Source organism: Malus sylvestris, chromosome 13 (genome assembly GCF_916048215.2).
Source record: "Malus sylvestris chromosome 13, drMalSylv7.2, whole genome shotgun sequence".
NCBI classification, from domain to species: Eukaryota; Viridiplantae; Streptophyta; class Magnoliopsida; order Rosales; family Rosaceae; genus Malus; species Malus sylvestris.
In genome coordinates this window covers 25,851,097-25,873,853 of record NC_062272.1, presented here as the reverse complement: position 1 = coordinate 25,873,853, position 22,757 = coordinate 25,851,097, and the positions used below count along the sequence as shown (strand labels likewise).

Genomic DNA, 22,757 nt, shown 5'->3' with positions numbered 1-22,757 from the left:
TCGCCCACCCAACAACGAATATGTGAGAACCATCGCATTATGAGGAATAAAAGTGATATTTTCAATCCCACGATCACGAAAAAGGCAACGAAATAAAAAAAGAAAAAAAATACACAAAAGAAAACAGAACAAAAACATCAGCTCTATGGGACTCATGGCAACACCCCAAATATGGGAAAGGACCATAGAAAGCATTCAAAACTGCCACTTTTGCATACCATAAACTAATATGACCTTTCCTTTTGCCAAAAAGCCCTGCCAAAGATCACGCTGATTTTCCAAAAAGGTATAAGCGACTGCAAGCATTTCCTTTTCGCATACATAGTATTCATACCCCCAATCTTTTCTTTCCAATATAAACTGTGTTAAGAAATGGTTACTCACAAAACATTGATGAAAGCTTCAGAAAACGATTACTCACAAAATTTTCCAAAGAGAAACTTCCAATATGTTAAATATTCACTAGAAAACAAGTGGCACCCTTAAGGGCTAAAGAAATGGTTTTCCTTCTAGGTTTGGAGTTGAAGAAACGGTTAAATATTCGAATACAAAGCTCGAAAAAGATCAAGTATGATCAGAATAGGTAGAGAGGCCTCTTCTTAAATCTTAGCTCATAGCATAATTGTTCAACACATCCAATCCAACTAGATACCCCATCACTGCCAATACAACACCAGTCATCCTGGACATGATACATCCCTAATCCACTACTAAGATCTCCATATAAGGGTGAATTTCTCACACATTACACTCGAAGAACCACAAAAATTGAAAACATCCATAAGCTGCGAATGGATTCCTGAATGTCAAATTCTTCATAAGTATATCCAAAAAACAAGCTGCAGTCAGTGACCCAGTGCCGTTCTACTAAATTAAATAATTATGAATGTTGGATTATAGTTAATCACCAAAAACCCTAAACAAAACTCAAAACTCCCATTGAAATGCATAAACAAAACTGAAAGGAATGAACAAAAAGCAATTGAATTTGGAAAATTAAAAAATTACCCATTGAAATGCAAGGCAAATGAAGCTCACCTGATCAGACCACTAACAACGATACTGGTCCGTCGTCGATTGTTTATATGTTGGACGACTACGAGGTGGTACGACAAGGAAGGAGAAGGGAGAGGGCGAAGGTGCGAAGGGACGAGGAGCAAGCTGCAGTTGCTGCGGTTGATGTGCGAATGTGTGAAAGTGAAGGGAGATGACGGGATTAGAGGGCGGCTTAGCAGTCCTCTCTGAATCGGGGGTCTCGCTAAGGCCTATTAACGAGGGACTCAGTCGAGGCGAGTCCCTGCTAATCCCACTAAACTTAGTCCGAGTAGGGAACAAACACAAGACTGGACTAAAACTTAGTCCAGTCTAGTCTAGTGAGGGCTAGTGATGCCAAACAAGCACATCCTAAATTGATTAAAAAAAAAACATCAATCAAGTAAAGCTGTCATTTCTAGTAAAGTGTCACACCTACTCAGGCTCTCGGGCTGTCAACTATTCACAGGCCCGGAGCTCGGGCCTCACCTCTGCTTGGGCTCCTTCAACGCTGGAGCAAGTTCACAGGGCCTCGGGCCCTTTCCTCTCCCCTGTCCCCCGAGCAATGTCCATGGGTGGACTTGCTCTTATTGAAGATCAATTTCTCTCTCTACTGGGAAATAGAAAATACAACCCAAAATGCCCAAAAAGCAAAAGCTCAAAGACAAAAATAGAAAACAAAAAGGCATTCGAAAACAAAAAGTCTTTTAAATTTACCCAAAATGTACGGAGATCCAGAACTCACAGATAAATTAATTTCAGGATCAAACACTAAATGGATAAGAAACTTTACCCTTTCCTCATTTGCAGGTACCAAAATCAATTTACAAAATTAAGGTTAGGGTTTTCATATTCTCTATTGGGTAATGAAAGTCATGTGAAAAGTTCAGAAATAACCAAACCAACATCCAATTTAGTACACACCTAAGAAAAACACAAGTAATAAACTATTTCCAATTTGTCATTCATTTATCAAACACAGTAATACAGTCATAGAAAAACTCTTAACTCACTTATCAAAATTAAATTAATTAAATTGGATGTTGGGGTCAAAATTTTGTGTCCGCCTAAGGGCTGGTTTGGTATTGTTGTGCTTTGAAAAAAAACTGTTTCTGCTGTGCTATGAGAATAAGCGGTTGTGAAATAAAGCTGTAGAGTGTTTGGTAAACTTTTTTTGTAAAAATGCTTTTGAAAAAAAAAAGGCAGTATTATAGTGTTTGGTAAACTTTTATGTAAAACGAATGTGAAAAAAAACCGGTTTTTCAAACTGGGATTTGCAGCTTCTGTTTTTTCCTTTTCTCACCCAAAACTGTGAAAAAAGCTGAAGCTAAATGTTTACCAAACACAAAAAAGCTCCTAGCTTTTTTTGATACCAGCTTTTTTCAGAATCACCTCAGTACCAAACCAGGCTTAAGGATATTTGAAGCTAAAAATTTAACTCTGCTCAGTAGTTATTTTATTTTCAATCTTCAGATTTAGACTAAATATTTAACATTCCATAGTGTAGTTTCAATTTCAACTTTCCCATGAGAGCTTGTACTGGTTTTATCTTCTTCGGCCTTTTGTTTGCAATTTAAATTACATGACTCAAAATACAACCCAAATAGAACACAAATGGCCCATAGAAAAAAAATGCAAAATATTTACCAATCACTATTCACAGTTTTAGTCAAAGAACTCAAATTTCAGAGATACAAAACAAAGAAGCTTGTATAAATCATTTATAAAGGTTACCTCCTTTCACTAGAACAAAACATTTCATCTACCACATCAATTCTATCATGGACATATATAGCTCGTGGTAAAAACTATTCAATTACCACGATCAAGTTTAACTCGTGGTAGATAACATTAATTCATCACGGTCAGATTTTGACCTATTGTTAAAAGCGAATAATTTACAACAGACATTTAAATCCATGATGGAATATCATAATTACCACGAGATATACTCGTAATGGTCACTTCAAACTACAATATTGCCTTTTGTGAATTCACTACGTCTTTGGTTCGTGGTGGATGTTTTTATCCTACATAATTGAAAACATTTGAAGGAGGCGGGAGATTAAAAATTTGGAGGGCTGCCAAAAATTTGGCATGGTGCCCAAAATCTCAACTCCCTGTATTTTGTTTTTCTCTCTTTCTCTCAGACTTCTCCCTCTCCCTCTCTCCATCATCGTGACCCAACATCATGGCAGCCACCGCCATCTCATCTCTCAATCTTCTTCTCTCTCTACTACGGCAATACCAGGGTCTTTTGAGCCAATCGCTAAAACCCTCTCTTATCCTTTCCCTCTATGTCACTCTCCACAACCAAAAACCATAGAGACCCTTTCAGCCAACAAGCCAAATCCACACCCAGAATACCTCGATCTGTCGCCCAATACTTCTCCTTTTGTTCTAATCATGATTTTTGTGTTGGATTCATAGGTACCTACCTCCAATCTTGAGCTTCCAGTAGCCCTTCACTTCTGCATCTACGGATCCACCCTCCAAAGTCTCTGTTTGGGTAAAATAGTTTTTTTTTTTTTTTTTATTATTATGGGTAATGTTGAAATTATTATTTTTTTCTTCACAAAATGTTGAAATTGTTTACCCGATTAATTTATACATGTGTAGTTTTTTCTTAATTATTTGGTCCTTTTTTTTTTCCAGAATATTTTTTTGTTTGATATGAACTTGCAGGTTGGTTTTTTCCTGAGTTCTTAGGTTTTTCTTGATGATTTAAGGTAAAAGAATTTGGTTGGTTTTTCAATGTAAAAGATACTTCTGGGCTTTCAGATGGATTTCATTAATAGTGTAATTGTGACATAATTTTTCCGTAAAGCTATACTACTTATCCTTCTGTTATCTCTTCAATAATAATAATACAGGACAACTGTCAGGTATTCCACAAACGATGCCTGGAGTTGTACAAAATTCATTACCTTTTGGGGCATTGTATGTACGTTTCACCAGTATAAGCTTCTATGGGATCTTGAGTTCGATTTTTCTTTTGTGTTCTTTGTGAATAACTTCATATGCTTTTGCTTGTTACAGATGGCTCTTCCATTGATGCCAGCTCAAGCCATGACTCAGCAAGTAAATTTATTGTATTTATGTTCATATATATATATTTGCACAATTTTTTTTTCTCATAAATACATGAACAGCGTCTTTTTCATTGGTCGATGAGCAGTGTGTATATATTTCTCTCTTGCAGGCTACAAGGCATGCACATAGGGCATACGTTGGTGGGCTTCCTCCCTTGGCTAATGAGCAGGTTATAGTTCTGGATTTTGTTTTGGATTCTTTCCCAAGTAATAGCAAGTGTTTTGACTCTATACTGGAGTGGAGATGAACAGGGAATCTAGGCTAAAGTTTGATGCCATTTGTGTCATCACTCTAGAATCTAGGGATTTACTTTGTATATAAGGAAGCTTATACGGTAGCTTTCTGTAGGTTGTTACAGGGCCAACTGCAATGGGTTACAAATAAGCCAAAATTTTGATTAAATGTTTTTCAATTTTTGAAATTCTTGTTTGCCTCTTTCTTGTTCAAAGTTTTTTTCTTGTATTCTTTAAAAGACTTTGATGGAATGTTATCTTTTTGTCACCAAGTCATGGCTGCCATTGGAGGAAATTTTGTTGGTTGTGTAATCATAGTCTCACTTTAACTAGGTTCAACATGCAACTTAATGTATTACATGATTCAGGATCTCATGGGTTTTATCTGAGAGCAATGTGTTTTCCAGTATTTGAACTTGCAAGTGATGAAGGAGTGATGAAAAAGCTATATGAAGGGGTGATGAAGGAGCTACATACATTGTATGTGCAAAAGGGAAGATACTTTTATTTGCACGCTAATGACACTTCGTTTTTAGTGAGCCTTCTTACCCATATGATCATCTTTTTTCTTCCAGGAAGGAGAGAGAACCTAAAGTGGTTATCAAATTTGCTACAAGTAATTTGGGGTAAGTGTAGTATGACCACTAAGTGTTTGACAAAATATCTCAAAGAGTTATGACATTTTGGAACGCATTTGTAAACTGGGTTATTTGCTTCTCTATAAATTTGGTATAAATTGAGTGGTCTTCTAGATGCATTTGGTTACTCCGCGAAATCTCTCTCTAAATTCATTTTTTCTTCTAGGATACAAAACATTCCTTTGTTAATCTCTCTACGAATTTGGTTTCAATTTTTAGGTGTCTAGATTTTGATGGTTTGCTAGACAGTGACGAGATGCACTCAAGTGATGATGTGAATGAAGCAAAAAGAGAAAGGGAAGAGGGCCAACAATGTACTACTTGTAATATTTGAATTTGTGATTTTTTAGGTAGTTATTATATTGTAGTAAATATGGAATATTGTTGGTTATTCTGTACTAAAATGTATACATACAGATATATAAATATATTTGTTAAATAGTTTTTTTTTATTTTGGAAAATAATTTATAACGGGCATTGGCTGTGGTCAATTAATAATCGGCAACGGTCCATAGCATGTGGTGTTAGATTCCAAATTACCACGGGTACAATCCGTGGTTATATTGTATTTGACAACGGGCATAGTCCGTGATAGAAACTGAGACTTTTTATCACATCCAGAATGCTAACGGGCACAGTGTTCGTGGTGGATTGCAATTTACCACGGGCATCAACCGTGGTAGATAGGCTTTTTTCTACTAGTGTTTTGGTTGAAAAATTGAAGGGTGACGCCAATTCTTCTTCTGCTTCCACCTCCTTGAAGCAAGTCCACCCTTAAAAAAATACGCCAGCACCCAGCCTACGTAATCCACTCAGTGAACAGTGATAGACATCAATGGATAGTAATAGACCAAATGCATATTCATCCCTAACAAAAAATATCCTAGTCAATCTTATTAAAATATTATTATTTTTTATTATAAAATAATATATAAAAAATTTTGCTCAAGCCTGTTCACCATCCCCAACCTTTCATCTCAAGCCTTTTTTTCCCAGCCCCTTTATCCCCATAGCCACCGTTACATAGCTCGGCAAGTCCTGGTCCAACGACGAGCGGACTTGTCGACGAAAGCAGTCTCAATCCTGGTCCACTACATCGGGTAGGAGCGCAGACAGTTAGATTCCGCGGTGAAATTCCAAAAGTGAAAGTTGTTGGGGTGGCATGGATGGTTGTTGGATGATCTGGGTTGTTTGGGTGTCGTTCCTGGAGGTACACGTCTAGTTTCTTATTTTGGGGTGAGATTTAAGTGCGGCAAGGTGATTGATGAAGGGTGTTATTGGGGTTTCCTATTTTGGTGGTGAACGCCCCCATGGCCAACACCGTCGCAGCCGCCGAGCACGGAATTGCTCACGTTAGATGGCTCGGCTGTTGGGTCTGTCGATTTTGGGTCGGTTTCTTGCCTGGCTTGGGCTGGGTGCCAACCTATTAAGCTAGGGTGGAGTGATTTGGCTGGGGGCCGACCTGTTTTTGGTGTTGGGTGCTGGGCAATCCACTCCCGGTGGACTTGCTCTTATAGAACTTGACCCGCTAGTCACATTTGTACGTGAACCTAAAATCAGCAACCAGTCAGTACCTTTGGCAAGCTCATGGGGGTATGACAACATGTATGGAAAGATTATTGCAACTCTAATATAAAACAAACGCTTATGAAAAAAGAATTTTTTTTGTCGGAGGTTAATGACTGACAACACTGATAATAGGGTAAGCAATTTATGTACATATGAAGGTTATCCCCATTGCCATTAAAATTTAGGGAGTAACTGAATGAGTGTTTGTTAGTAAACCAAAAAGAAATATAATCAACTACAACCTTATGGATCTTGCTTGATTCATTGAGTATTATGTGTTGTAATCATTAGGAGGATCAGGGAGAGGACCTGATGCAGGTCCTTGAGAATTGGAGTAGTGCAAGATGGCAACTCCAGTAACTTTAGCCCATGAAGATGAATTGAGAAAACGGGGATATTGAAACACATGAAATAAATTTATATGACAATGAAATTATACTATAAAGAAAATAAGGATTAAGTATAGTTACCTTTCTCAGCAATTTTATATCTTCTTATGAAACTTTTGTGCGTTTGCCTCACTGATTTGTTTTGTCTCACTATTTTAAATGTATAACAAAGATCCAAAAAGATAAATGTATATCATATAAAAGCTAGATGAAACGTAGGAGAAAATATTGTTTGGTAGGGTGTAAACAGAAAGTTATATACCTGTTGATCAATTGGAGTGGGAAAAGTTGTATAGCTGAAGTTGTAATGTAAGTATTCTATATCACTGTGCATCATTCCTTTGTGACTTTGTTTTGGTTTAAACCTAAACCAAGGAAAACAAATAACTATTAAATGCGGGATCATCATCTGTCTTGGCAACTTAAACCATACAGTCTTTATACTAAATTGAATGAAAAAATGAAATGGCAACATTGAACGTATGATAGAAATTCAATTAGCAGAGTAAGGCAGCGAAAGGATGACTTTATATATTAAGTGTACTCACAGATAAATAATGATATTGGTACTATGTATAAGTTGATCACACAAACTATTTAAAAGGTATAGAGTAATGATCAAACACTGAGTTCACAACGACGTAGCCAAAGGAAAATAATTATGAGATATTTATATAAGAAAAATTATGGAAAACTGAGATTAAAAAGTTACATGCAATTGAGTGAGCTAAAATTGAGTTGATATCAAATTTGAATTGGGCAAAGAATCAAATTTTGACATCAATCAGAATAGACAGATGGAAAATCACCTGGATTTTGTAAAAATAACATATAGTACTTATTAGACATAAAAAGTTTAAAAATAATACAATTTATTTGAAGTTTTTTGGTGAAAGTACCTCGTTAGATGCCTTTTGGAAATACACTCTTGTCTCATTGCAGTCTATAGTATACAATGTGCAAGCAGTTTGAGCATTTCCAAACACTGCAGACTATCATGTTTTCTAGTATTAATCAATAATGCTTTCTCCAGCTTTGAAATAGTATCTGGATAAACAAACACAAATCTGCATTCAAAAATTTTAAATTATGGTTTTTTTTTTTTTTCCAGCAATTAGCGCCAACAATTCAATGTATGCAACAAAATGATTAAGCTAAGCTCAATGAGACGAAATTTGATTTCAAATAATGTAAAAAAGTTATTAATTTAGTCTAAGAGCAGCTCCAGCGGGAGATCCAGCCCGATGGACCGGTGAGACCACCTACCCTATAGCCCCAGCTCCTTACTCCAGCCCATGCAGGCGATTGGACTGAGGGGGGGCCCGAGTGAGAGGCCCGGCTCGAATCAGTGGCCTGAGAGCCTAAGGCCAAATTTGCGTCAGGCACGTGTCGCACACGTGGACGTGGGGGCGAGTCACCAACAGCTTTTCAGTCGGTGGGGCTCGCGATGCAGACAACTGAAATGTTACCGTTGGTGGGCCACGTGGCATGTTCTCGTCCGTTGGATTTCAACGGATACTTTTTTCTAGACAGTTGGATTTCCAACGGTCAAAAAAAATTTCAAACCTTCCTCAATATCAGCCATTGGATTTGAGATTAACGGTCTACGTTATTCATCTTTAAAAATTTTAAAAACAAAAGAAAAAACTGAAAAAAAATGAGATGTTACCGTTGTGCCATGTGGCACAATCTGAAGGGTTGGATTTCAAATTTTTTTTAATCCAACGGCAGAAATTAATTAAGTTAATAAAAAATCCAAAAAAAAAAATTGATTTTACTTTTCTATAAATACCTTCTCATTATCTTTCCACCCTAGACCACAATTTCATATTTTCTCAAATACTTTCAACCACATTCTAATCTTTCTCTCAAAGTTTGAATCCAATTGGTTTCCAACAAAATGACTAATGATGCATGTACGAATTGGACGCTTATTGAAGATGTTACGCTGTGTTCTTGCTAGGTTGAAGTTACTCATGATCCAATTATGGGTAATGAGATGCAGTTGCGAGAAATTTGGAGTCTTATTCATACCTTTTTTCTTGAGAAAATGGGTGGGAAAAGAACCAAAGAATCGATGTCCAGTCGTTGGAGAATACTCAACCAATCGTTTAGTTTTTGGAGAGACGCCTTGGCACAAGCTAGTAGTAATCTTCTGTGTAGGTTTCATGAACATGCGAGGCATGATCGTTTAGTTTAAAAATAAAAGTTGTCATGAACAGCACCCCTCTACACTCTACGCACGATCATGCCTCGCATGTTCATGAAACCGACACAGAAGAAGGATCGGGGTCTACCCGTTATCCAATTATGCCTCAAGGTAAGAAGGCTTCAAAGAGAAAAGGGAGTGCTTCCAAGAATGATTATGCAAAATATATGGAAGAATTTGCTCACCAAGGTGAATTGACTTTGGCATGGGAAATGGCTAAATTTGAGGCTGATAAGGCTAGAGAGGAGGCAAAAGTTGCAGCTGCTGAGAGATTATTTCAAGCTAATGAGAGAGAAAGAGAGCTACTTAGGCAAGAAAGGGAAGACCTTAAAGAAGAAAGAAGGGCACAACAAGATCATGACATTATGCAGGAGCCTGTAGAGGCAATGTCTCCAAATTCTAAATATTTTTGGAATTCGGAGAAAGCGGACGTGGTGCGAAGGAGGTGTGCAAGAGAAGAGAGAGCAAGAGGAGATGGTCCTAGCACCACAAGAGGAGATGATCCTAGCACCACAAATTGGTTAGGTGATGATTTTCCATTCACGAGGGATTAGGGAATTTGTTTTTAATCAGAGCGCATAATTTTCTAATCACTTTGGGTTGTAATTTCTTATTTATTGAATAGAGTACTTTATGTTGTTTTCAATTTATTGAATTAGGACTTTATTTAAACTAAGAGTATATTTATTTAATTTGGTAATTTATTTAAACTAAGAGAATCTTTATTCAAAGGACATAAACACACCAAATAAAATTACATAAACATACCAAATAAAATTACAAACACAACAAATATAAAAATAAAAAAATAAAAAAAAACTCACTAAATGAACTTAAAAAACACACCAAATAAAATTAAATAAACACACCAAAAAAAACAAACACACTAAATGAACTTAAGTTTCTTGAGCTTGTTTCAATTCCCACTAGTGCTCTATCAAGTCAATTTGCCGGGTATTGTGCATATATGGGTCCTGAAGTGAAGTATATCATTGAATGAGCCTTTCATTATAACGTTCATCCTTTTGTAATGGCTCGTGTTGCACGGGTTCTTATGTGGTGTCATGAGCACAATATATTTGTGTTATGGAATTGTTCATCGTGTTTGGCTCATATTCATCAACGACATCATAATCGTACTCATCTTCCACAATCATGTTGTGAAGAATGATGCACGTCATCATAATGGATCAAAACGACTCTAAATCAAACATTCTGGTAGCACCCCTGACAATTGCACAACAAGCTTGGAGGATACCAAAACAACATTCCACAACCTTCCTACACCCCTCTTGACAGCTTGCAAAGTGTTTTTCCTTTGCACTTTGCGGATGTGGCACTGTTTAGACAAACAATGACCACCTTGGGTAAATCTTGTCTGCTAGGTAGTATAGCCCATGGTACTTAAGTTCGTTGACCCAGTACGTGATTCTTGGTACTTTTCCTTGCAGGACATCGTTGAATACTGGGGATTGGGCAAGGACATTGAGGTCATTTTGAACTTCCGGAACATCAAAAAAAGCGTGCCAAATCCATCTATCAAATGATGCCACCGCCTCCAAAATGATACTTTTTCCTCCTTTTATGTCCCTATAAGCTCCTTGCCATGCACTTGGATAGTTTTTCCAGGTCCATTGCATACAGTCGATGCTTCCAATCATCCCAGGAAAACCTCGCATCTTGCCTTTCTTCAGAAGCCCTTGCAAGTCCATCTCAATAGGTCTCCGGAGGTACTCTGTGGTGTAGATAGATTCGATTGCAGAGCAAAACCTCATCAGGGACTCAAGAATGGTTGATTTCCTCATCCTCACTATCTCATCCACTTGGTCTGCAGATGCTCCATATGCAAGCATCCGCAAGGCAACATTAATTTTTTGCTCAGAAAGAAGACCCATAACACCAAAAGCATCATTCTTTTGCACAACGTAAGAATCATGGTTGCAAACAACAATCATGATTTTTTTTAACAAATGTCATTCCATTCTAAACCCACGTCTAAAGTACATATTAGGGAATGCACTGTTGCGGACAAAATAATCATCCAAGAGATCAGTACCTCTTCATTGCTTTCTTCTATCAATGTTTGCGGAACAGCTGGGGCCTGGAGATCTGAGCCACAACTTGGATGACTCGACGGGAATGTGAGGCTTTTTGGCTTCTTACTTTGTCATCTCTCCTTCTAAACTCCTCATCCTCTTCCTCTTCCATCTCATTTGCCCCCACTTGGAAATTGAACATTTCTTCCCCTTGCTTAAACAATTCTTTCTCTTGCTCATCGATTTCCCACAACATCCTTGAAGAAGACATTGTAAGAAAGAAGCAGAAACTATGAATAATGATAGAGATTTTGATTTTGGTGTGTGATTTCTTAGGATGGATGGTGGGTTATAAGGAGGAAAAAAGAATGATTAGGTTGTAGATAATGTCACGTGGCACGCCGTCATTCATTAAAATTTTGATCGAAATCTATCCTCAAAGATTGTAAACAGATTGTGACACGTGACACGACGTGATTGGTTAAAAATCTTATCGGAAATCTATTCTCAATGATTCTGAAAAAGGTAACGACACGTGGCATGACGGCATTGGATAAAAATCTTATCGAAATCTATCACCAAAAATTATCTTTTCGGATAATGATATGTGGCACAATGAGAACGATTAAAAATCCTGAAATTACAAATAAAATTATTTTTTATTATAAAAAATACTAATATTTTATTGCGTATTGCCATGGCTATTCAGTTAGGGGTGGAGATGTAAAGGGCAATTACTGTTCATTAAAGGCAATTACTATTCACTGGAGGGGATTGAATAAGAAGTTGCCCTATGGGGCCTTTGATACATTGGAGTTGCTCTAAAGAAAGGTTTGAAATTGGCACTATTCAAATGAACAATTTTTCAATCCGAATTTCAGATTAATTACAACCATGCCATTGGTCTTTGTGTTGGTTTTGGGTTAGCAGCCCAGCCCACAGCCAGGCCCAAATGTGTTGGTTTTAGCTAGGAAGCCTGGCCCTCAGTAAGGCCCAAATTATATAATTACATTTTTGCCCATCAAAGATTACAATCCGATGGTGGGGATGGTCTATTACGAAAGGCAATTTTGTCCTCTCTGTTTTGGGAGAGATAGGGGGTCACCGGGTAGGTAACATTTGTTGTCGTTCAATTAGGGTTTCAGGGAGGGTCTGCGAGAGAGAGAGAGAGAGAGAGAGAGAGAGAGAGAGAAAGAGACACACACACACACACATGGCAATGGAAAAAGAGCAAGGGGGAGAGGTAGGGTATGCGAGAGAGAGACACACACACACATGCACACTGTTAGGATTCTAATCCACCTCAGCTTATTTCCTTTTGCTTAATCCTTATCTAGTGGTGGAATAATAGAACATAGTGACTCAACAATAGTGTACCTAACTCTTTGTCTGTAGTGAATGATGTGGGTATACAATGCCGATGGTGGTACCCTTTTGGGATATGAATGAAATGTTGTTTTTATAATTTCTCTGTCATTTCCTTTTTCTCTGCAATTTCACCTCTTAGCCCTTCTAAAACCTACCATTTGGTATCCAGAGCCAGGTTTACATCCATGGGCAAGAGTAAGGCGTCGATCACGGTGGCCGACGTGATGGAGGATGAGATGGACCGTGAATTTCAACAACATCCAATCCTCACTCAGCTTCAGGAGTTTCAAGAGGCCATGTCCATAATGATCGTCTGCAATGAAGACCTCCAACAAGCCATGGCCGATCTCTCTGTCCACCGACTCCGTCAAGATCAAGTGCAACAGACGATTCTCGACGAGATTCGTGCTCTGAATACCCCACCCCAACCCAGCCCCTAAATTCCGATTGGTTCTATCCCCATTTCCCTCGGCCCTTCCCCCTTCTCTTTCGTCCACACTCTTGTACCACCACCCACATAGGGTCTCTCCTCCTCCCAACCGATAATATCCACCCACCCTCTAAGGTCGCACCTCGCCGCGAGTCCCTCATCCACTTCTTTTCCACTTCACTCCTTGAGCTGCCCCTTCACCTCTCGCTACCTTCCCTCATCCTCTACCAGCCCAAACCCTTCTTCCTTCAACCCCAACCTCCATGTTCCCTGCCACTACCCACCCTCTTCACCGACCTTCTCAGCGCCTAAAACCTTGAAAATCGAACTTCCTCATTTTTCTAAGGACGACCCATATGGCTGGCTTGCAATGGTTGATGAATTCTTAGACTATCACAAAATAGCCGAGCATCGCCGCATCACAGTGGCAGGACTTCATCTTAGCGATGATGCGGCTTATTGGCTCTGCTGGTTCAAAATGTGGTTTCCGCTTTCGTCATAGGCCACCTTCATGGCCCAACTGCTACAACGGTTTGGCCCAACAGATTCCTTGAACTTCAACATGGCCCTATTGCACATTTCCCAGACCACAACAGTGGATGCGTATGTGGGCCAGTTCATTCGTTTCTCATGCGATACTCCCGATTAAACTGATGCACAAATTCTAGGAGCCTTCTTAGGCGGCCTCAAAGATGAGTTATAGGACGATGTCGTGGCCCTGGCACCAGCCACTCTAGAGCGTGCCATTGAACTCACTCGCATTTACGAGCATAAACAAGGTCACCGGTCGATGGTGCGCTCCGACAATTTACGTACTTCCCCCTACACCTCTAAACCCCTACTTTCACCCATACCCAACCCACCTATCCTCAACCCTACCTTTCGACCCTCCCTCACAACACCCAACCCTCCACCAACAAAGCCGATCCTCCGGCTCACTTAGACCGAGATGCGCACCCGTTGAGAACAAGGGTTTTGTTTCAACTGTGACGAACAATATCATCCCGACCATCACTGTAAACAGTCCCATATTCTTATGTTACTGGCCGATGAGGAAGATTTGGCACCTCTTCCAGACCTTGCAGACACCTTCCCACAGCCTCTTACCCTGGTTGAACAGCCGGAACACCCCATCCCTCTTAACACGATATCAACCACCAAGCGTGCCCGCTGCCGAGCGATGCGTTTGGAAGGCTTCATTCAACACACACATATTCAAGTGTTCATTAACTATGGGGCTGACCAAAGTTTCCTCAACCCACAGGTGGCGACTCGCTTGAGACTCCACGTCGACATGTCTCGAACCAAGGCAGTCATGGTGGCCACGGGCCGTTGTTTTCGCACCAAAGGGGTAGCTCCCCAAGTTCCAATCCGTCTCCAAGGATATACCTTCACTAGTGATTTCCACCTCCTCACGGTGACGGGTTGTGACATAGTATTAGGCGTGGATTGGTTGGAAGCTTTGGGCTTCATTGGTTAGAACTTTTTACTTAAAATCATGGAGTTATCGGTGCACGGCACGAACTACCGGTTGGTGGGCTCTTCCACGTTCGCTGTGATTCTCTCCTCTGTGCACCGGAGTGTCTCACCTTCTGTTGGTTTCCCTCACCCATCCATTCCACATCTAGCTAATATCACCGCAATGGATAAATCACCTTCCCCACCACCAACAAGCATTCAATCACTCATCACAGCGTATCACGAGCTCTTTCAACCACCAACATCCTTACCCCCCCCAATCGTGCTATTGATCACCGCATTCCATTACTCCCCAGCACAGGCCCAATTAACGTTCGCTCATATCGTTATGGCCATGCCCAAAAGGCGGAACTAGAGCACCAAGTTGAAGAGATGTTGGCAGCCGGCCTCATCCGTCCCAGCATGAGTCATTTTTCTTCTCCAACTTTGTTGGTAGCTAAAACCGACTTGTCCTGGCGATTTTGTGTTAAGTATAGAGTAATCAATGCAGTCACCATCAAGGATTATTTTCCGATTCCTATTATTGATGAACTTTTAGTGGAATTACAAGGTGCGATCATCTTTTCAAAATTGGACCTCCGCTCCAATTACCACCAAATCCACATGTATGAGGCGAACATCCACAAGACTGCATTCCACATACATGAGGGGCCACTATGAATTTACCGTCATGCCCTTTGGTCTCACCAATGCCCCGACCATCTTTCAAGTTATGATGAACTCTATTTTAAAACCCTTACTCCGGAAATCTGTTCTCTTTTTTTTACGATATCTTGGTCTTTAGTGACTCCTTGGACCATCATGTTTCCCATTTGACTGTTGTCTTTGATATTCTCCATCAGCATCAGCTCCATTTGAAACCGTCGAAGTGCCTCTTTGGACAACACTCTATTACCTATTTAGGCCATATTATATCCGCTGGTGGCGTTACTGTTGACCCTTCCAAGATAGCAGCCATTGCAAAATGGCCAACTCCTTTTAGCGTCCAAGCTCTCTGTGGGTTCTTAGGTCTTACCGGCTACTACTGCAAGTTCGTACGGCATTTTGGACTCATTGCCAAGCCTCTGATAGACTTACTGAAGAAGGATAACTTCTCATGGTCCTCCACAGAACACATGACGTTTACGGCCCTCAAGGTGGCTTTGTCATCTACACCGGTCCTAGCCCTTCCCGACTTCACCAAGTCTTTCACCTTGGAATGCGATGCCTCCAATGTTGGCATTGGTTCAGTGCTGTCATAGGACAACCACCCAATCGACTTCTTAAGCAAACCATTGGCACCCAAACACCAATCCCTTTCGATGTATGACAAAGAAATGCTAGTTGTGGTGTTTGCGGTCCAAAAATGGTGTTCCTATTTAATCGGGCACCACTTCACCATTCTCATGGACCACCAAACACTCCAATACTTTTTGGACCAACGCATCACCACTCCAGCTTAACAAAAGTGGCTGCTCAAACTACTGGGGTACAACTACACTTTGGCGTATCGTCCCAGAACTTCTAATGTCACAGCCAATGCATTATCCCGTCGGCCCAAACTCCTCTCCTTGATAGGACTCTCCCAACCACTCTTTGATTGTGTGGCTAACATCTAGACCTTTTATGCAGCAAACCCGCACACCAATGAGGTCAATAAGGCGTTGCAGCAAGATCCCAACAGTAAAGTCTCCTTCAAGGTGCAGGGCAACCTTCTTTATTACAAGTCGGGTCTTTTTGTCCCAGCTACGTCCCCGTGGCGTGGCCGACTCCTCAAGGAATTCCATGCTTCTCTATCCGCATGCCATTTCGGATTTTTACGCACCTATAAGCACCTCACTCATAACTTCAACTAGCCCGACATAAAAAAAGATGTCAAGCGTTTCGTGGCTTCTTGTGATGTTTGTCAACTCACCCATTACGAAACAATTAAACCACCAGGCTTTTTACAGCCACTTCCCATTCCGCACCAAGTTTGGACAGATATCGCCATGGACTTCATCGAAGGCCTTCCTTCGGTAAATGGTCGGAATGCTATTTTGGTGGTCGTGGATCGTCTCTCCAAATACGACCACTTCATTCCTATTAAGCATCCCTATACCGCCCCTCAAATTGCAGATGTGTTCATTCATGAGGTATTTCGGTTGCACAGGATGCCGGCATCCATTGTTAGTGACCATGATTCAATTTTCCTAAGTGCATTTTGGACTGCCTTCTTCAAAAACCAACAAACGACACTTTGTAAAAGCTCAGCTTACCATCCACAATCGGATGGACAGACTGAGGTCTTGAAAGAATACTGGAGCACTATCTGCGCAATTTTGTCATGGACAAACCAACTACTTGGCTCCATTGGCTTCCATGGGAGGAATGGTGGTATAACACTACCTTTCAAGCAACGATCAAGATGACGCCCTTCCAAGTGGTTTATGGCTATCCCCCACCAACAATGTCCTCATATCTTCCAGGTTCCTCGCCGGTCCATCTGGTTGATATCACTCTCAGGGACAGAGACACTCTTCTCAAGCACCTGCGAAAGAATATACACATCACTCAGAATCGAATACGTCAACAAGTAGACAAGCACCACTCGGAGAGAACCTTTCATGTCAGGGATTGGGTCTTCCTCAAGCTCTAGCCATACCGACAGACCTCAGTGTCGAAGACTTATTGTCCCAAACTCGCTCCTCGTTACTACGGCCCCTTTCAGGTATTAACCCGCGTTGGCCCAGTTGCTTACACATTGGACCTTCCCCCTCAATCCCGCATTCATCCAAACTTCCACATCTCGCTCCTTAAGCCTAAACTTGGCTCCCATATTGTTGCGTCCCCAACGCTGCCACTCGTCGCGGCAGATGGCACCTTCTTGTGGTTTCCAGAAATGATACTCCAACACGGCATGTTCAAACGGAGCAACCAGGCTATAACTCGTTGGCTAATCAAATGGCAAGGCTTGCCCGAACATGATGCCACGTGGGAAGACGCAGACTCCATCATCAGTCGTTTTCCGGACTTCAACGCCTGAAGACAGGCTTCTTCGAGGGGGTGCCTTGTTAGGATTCTAATCCACCTCAGCTTATTTCCTTTTGCTTAATCCTTATCTAGTAGTGGAATAGTAGAACATAGTGACTCAGCAATAATGTACCTAACTCTTTGTCTGTAGTGAATGATGTGGGTAAACAATGCCCATGGTGGTACCCTTTTAGGATATGAATGAAAAGCTGTTCTTATAATTTCTCTGTCATTTCCTTTTTCTCTGCAATTTCTCCTCTTAGCCCTTCTGGAACCTACCACACACACACAGAGACACAGAGAGAGACATGGCGATGGAAGGAGAGCAAGGGGGAGTGGTAGGGGTCTCAACACTGTTGCTGCATATATGAGGGTTGGTATGGTCAGAGAAGACCATATGGGTCGTCGGGATTTCAGGGAAATAGGGTAGGGTCATCAACAAACCCTACTGAGAGTGGGGTGTGCCGAATCTTGCGCTGCATGCCTCAAATCCAAAGATAAGTTTCTTTTTTAAATTGTATTCTTTAATGGTGCCTTAGATTTTCTAACTGTTTAGTATGTTAGGTCCGGTTTTCAGGGATTTCTGATTTTATAGAGAAAGATGGATAGGGAGATAGAGATATAGAAAGCACGGTTGTGTGCATTTTTTGGGGTTAATTAATGGGTTAGTGCACAGGGTCAGTGAGGAGAGAGTAACAGAGGGGTGTATAGCAGGGTATGGGTTTTTATTTTTTCCCTCTGATTCAATAGGTTATGCACTGTTTGAAAATAATTTTTTATTGTTTTGCTTTTTGTTTGCTTTGTTAGAATCATCATTCGAATTTTTGGGTTTCAATGTGCTCATTTCTATGCTTCTTCAAAATTTTCTGGTGTTCGCTTCTCATTCCTCTATTGGTTGATATTTTTTTTTTCCCATTTCTTGGTTCCTTATGTATTCCTTGGTTCTATCTAATTTTTGGCTATGGGATGATGCTTGCAGGTGAACTTTATGCACGGTTTTTTAGGACGAGTTAGGAAGATCCACCTGAAAACAGCATACAAGATAGAGAATTGGTATGATGCTTTGTCTTTCGGTTGGATTTTGACGTTTATGTTCTGCTACTAAGAGGATTTTATAGTGTTCTAAATTTGTTTTGTAAATGTGCTTAAAGATTGGACATGTTCTTGAATATTAGCCATTTTGTTTGAATTGGATATGTGAGTTTGAATTGATTTGGATATGTGGTTTATTGAACTGGAATTTGGATATGTGCTGATATGAATTGGATATGTTGAATTAGAGATGTGCTACTTTGAATTGGATAGGTTGAAAAATGACAAGCCATGGTTTATTGATTGTTTTTTTTTCTTTTAGGAAAACTAATGAAAATGGCTTGAAAACTTTGAGTTTTAATGATAAGGACAAAATAAATGATAAAGTAAATAGTACCAAAATTGATTTTTTAGTGTAAAAATATGATTTTTTTTTGTTAAAATGAACAGTACTGGAGTTTTTCGTTAAAGTTTCTTATTTTGCCCCAAATTCAACAAAGTCCAAGTCACCGAGCTTCAGCACATCATTCACGACCTCTGAAAGTGGAAACGCTTCTCCCAAGCCATACAGGTTTCCATCTTTCTTTCTTACCTTGCAATTTGTGTTATCCCCTGTTTGGTTGCTCAGAAAATGAAAGAAAATTGAAAGAAGCATCAAAGTAATTAAATTTTAGTTAAAGAAAGTGAGTGAAAGAGGGAATTAGGATTTTTGTTAGTTAATGTGTTTGTTTGTATCATAAGTAATTGAAAATTCCTCTGCTTTAGTAATAATGTGTTATAGGTTGCAGATTTCAAAGTGGATGAATCAGAAGGGGATATGCATATTTTCGTCAGTTGAGCATGCTGTGCAGCTGGATTTGATTGGGAAGGAAGAATTTTGCACAAATTGATGTGAAATAAAGCCAGTTTGAGTCTGTGGGTCGAATCGTATTGGACATTGTTGCATCATGGAGCATGTGATTGCTCAGAAGTTTAAGCTAGGGAGGAAGATTGGGAGTGGGTCTTTGGGAGAACTCTATTTAGGTATGGTAATCAGTGCTTGATATCCTTTTTTCCTTAGAAAATTACTCATTGTGTTAATTTAATGTGTTTTGTAATGAAATTGCTCTTCTAGTGTTAGGTGTAAATGTACACAGTGGGGAAGAGGTGGCTGTTAAGCTGGTATGTGATCGATCCTCAAATCGTAGTGTTCATTTATAACAAATTCACCATTTGAATTGGGTTGATTTGTGGGTGTGGATTTTCAAGCTAAAAGATTTTTGTGGACCAGTTTATCTTTTTTTTCTTAGGAAAAATAAAATTTGAATGTCATCGTTGAATTGTATTACTCATCAAGTTTCAAGGTGCGTTTGAAGGATTCGAAACTGCTGTAAGCTAAATGGGTGTGAAACAAGCTGGTGGCACTATTGACACTGTGCCTGCAAAGGAACAGGTACGCCTGAAAATCAACTAATTATATTTTATTACGGAAATCAACTGGTTTATATTTTTTGTAGCAGTCCCACAAGATTTGCTTGCAGTCATGATCTCCATCGGCACCCGGATGCAGTGTTAAATGAGCAAGGGGGCCATAGAAACTTCTTTTCGAACGACTCCACTCAAAGTTGTTTGGGAGCATATGCTCCTATCAACTTTACCCGGGACACACAAAAGAAGTACTTTGATCCTATTAGACGGGGGAGGGTGAAGAAGCTAGGACAGAAGGGTAGAGTTCAAGAGAGCAAAATGCGTTTAGGAACGTGGAATATAGGAACCTTAACGGGAAAATCTATGGAAGTAGTGGAAGTTATGGTGAGGAGAAGGATAAATATTATGTGCCTACAAGAAACTAAGTGGGTTGGTAGTAAGGCAAAGGATCTAGAAAACTCAGGGTTTAAACTTTGGTATTCGGGCACAAATAGAACAAAGAAACGGTGTTGGCATCATCGTGGACAAGACCTTGGTACAAGATGTTGTAGATGTCAAGAGGGTAGGAGATAGAATCATGGCAATCAAGATTGTAATAGGACAAGAACTTATCAATGTGATTAGTGCGTACGCACCTCAAGTAGGGTTGGATACGAGTTCGAAGGAGAAATTTTGGGAAGATCTTGGAGACTTGGTGCAAGGAATTGCTCAGACGGAGAAGTTATTTATAGGAGGAGATTTAAATGGACACGTGGGCAGGGAGACAGGCAACTATGGAGGTTTTCATGGTGGCCATGGTTTTGGGGAGAGAAACGAGGATGGGGAAGCTATCTTAGATTTTGCAATGGCATATGATCTCTTCTTAGCCAACACCTTCTTTAAGAAGAGAGAAGAACATGTGATCACCTACAAGAGTGGGTCGTCAAAAACACAAATAGATTTTCTTCTAAAGAGGAAAGGGGATCGTATAACTTGTAAGGATTGCAAAGTTATACCAGGAGAGAGCGTGGCTAATCAACATCGCTTGTTGGTGATGGATGTACATATCAAAAGAGTAAGACAAAAGAACAAGACTTGGAAGTGCCCAAGGACTAGATGGTGGAATCTAAAAGAAGAAAAACAAGCCATTTTCAAAGAGAAGGTAATCACCCAATGTGTGTGGGATAGAGAGGGGGAAGCTAGCCAAATGTGGTATTCCATGGCTAGTTGTATCCGAAAAATAGCAAAAGAGGTATTAGGAGAGTCCAAGGGCTTTGCCCCACACCAAAAGGAATCTTGGTGGTGGAATGAGGAGGTACAAACAAAGGTGAAGGCTAAGAAGGAATGTTGTAAAGCTTTATACAAGGAGAGGACCGATGAAAATGGTGAAAGGTATAGAAAAGCGAAGCAAGAGGCGAAGAAAGCTGTCAGAGAAGCTAAGTTAGCGGCTTACGACGATATGTATAAACGACTAGATACCAAAGAAGGAGAGTTGGATATCTATAAACTATCTAGAGCAAGGGAAAAGAAGACAAGGGACCTAAACCAAGTGAGGTGCATCAAGGATGAGGATGGAAAGGTTCTTGCTACAGAGAACACGGTTAAAGACAGATGGAGAGGTTATTTTCATAATCTTTTCAATGAAGGACATGAAATGAGTGCTTCTTTAGGGGAGTTGAGTAACTCAGAAGAGTGTAGAAACTACTCTTTTTATCGTCGAATCCGGAAGGAAGAAGTGGTTGTAGCTTTGAAGAAGATGAAGCATAAAAAAGCAATAGGCCCAGACGATATACCAATCGAAGTGTGGAAAGTTTTGGGAGAGACAGGTATAACATGGCTCACTGACCTTTTCAATAGGATTTTGAAAACGAAGAAGATGCCAAATGAGTGGCGAACGAGCACTTTGGTGCCTATCTACAAGAATAAGGGCGACGTACAAAATTGCATGAACTATAGGGGTATTAAGCTAATGAGTCATACAATGAAGCTCTGGGAGAGAGTCATTGAGCATAGATTGAGGCAAGAGACACGGGTTTCAGACAACCAATTCGGGTTCATGCCAGGACGCTCAACCATGGAGGCAATCTATCTCTTACGAAGATTGATGGAAAGATATAGAGATGGGAAAAATGATTTACACATGGTCTTTATAGATTTGGAAAAAGCGTATGATAGGGTCCCAAGAGACATTCTTTGGAGGATTTTAGAGAAGAAAGGAGTACGAGTAGCATATATCCAAGCTATAAAGGATATGTATGAAGAAGCAAAGACTGCCGTAAGAACTCATGAAGGACAAACCGAAAGCTTTCCCATAACTGTAGGATTACATCAAGGCTCATCCTTAAGTCCTTACCTTTTTGCGTTGGTAATGGATGAGTTAACAAGACATATTCAAGATGATATTCCTTGGTGTATGCTTTTCGCAGACGATATAGTGTTGATAGATGAAACTCAGGAAGGGGTAAATACAAAGCTTAACCTTTGGAGAGAAGTGTTGGAATCTAAAGGTCTTCGCCTAAGCCGATCAAAGACAGAATATATGGAGTGCAAGTTCAGTGCAAATGGAGGCCAAAACGAGTTAGGGGTGAGGATCGGAGATCAAGAAATACCAAAGAGCGACCGTTTTCGTTACCTAGGATCTATCTTGCAAAAGAACGGAGAATTAGATGGAGATCTCAACCATAGAATACAAGCTGGATGGATGAAGTGGAAGAGTGCATCCGGCGTGTTATGTGACCGCCGTATGCCACTAAAGCTCAAGGGAAAATTTTATAGGACGGCAATAAGGCCGGCGATGCTGTATGGCACAGAATGTTGGGCGGTGAAACATCAACACGTACACAAAATGGGTGTAGCGGAGATGAGGATGCT

At 40.2% G+C, this 22,757-nt stretch overlaps 2 protein-coding genes and 2 long non-coding RNA genes across 4 annotated transcripts; 3 read left to right on the top strand and 1 right to left on the bottom strand.

Moving 5' to 3' along the window:
* Nucleotides 1-1,870: 1,870 nt before the first annotated feature.
* On the bottom strand, nucleotides 1,871-2,784 carry LOC126595635 (uncharacterized). Its single transcript, XR_007613637.1, has 2 exons — nucleotides 2,694-2,784; nucleotides 1,871-2,106 (listed from the first exon to the last, which is right to left on the bottom strand). It is a non-coding gene; the product is annotated as an uncharacterized LOC126595635 (long non-coding RNA).
* Nucleotides 2,785-12,753: 9,969 nt separating this feature from the next.
* LOC126595397 (uncharacterized mitochondrial protein AtMg00860-like) lies at nucleotides 12,754-15,718 on the top strand. Its single transcript, XM_050261705.1, has 2 exons — nucleotides 12,754-12,945; nucleotides 15,320-15,718. The coding sequence occupies exons 1-2, from the start codon at nucleotides 12,754-12,756 to the stop codon at nucleotides 15,716-15,718; spliced, it is 591 nt and encodes a 196-aa protein (XP_050117662.1).
* Nucleotides 15,719-16,447: 729 nt separating this feature from the next.
* On the top strand, nucleotides 16,448-17,481 carry LOC126595396 (uncharacterized). The gene is made up of 3 exons (XM_050261704.1): nucleotides 16,448-16,832; nucleotides 16,925-17,064; nucleotides 17,167-17,481. Exons 1-3 carry the CDS (start codon nucleotides 16,448-16,450, stop codon nucleotides 17,479-17,481), a joined length of 840 nt encoding a protein of 279 aa, XP_050117661.1.
* Nucleotides 17,482-18,266: 785 nt separating this feature from the next.
* Nucleotides 18,267-18,669, top strand: LOC126595894 (uncharacterized). The gene is made up of 2 exons (XR_007613745.1): nucleotides 18,267-18,447; nucleotides 18,487-18,669. It is a non-coding gene; the product is annotated as an uncharacterized LOC126595894 (long non-coding RNA).
* Nucleotides 18,670-22,757: the final 4,088 nt, after the last annotated feature.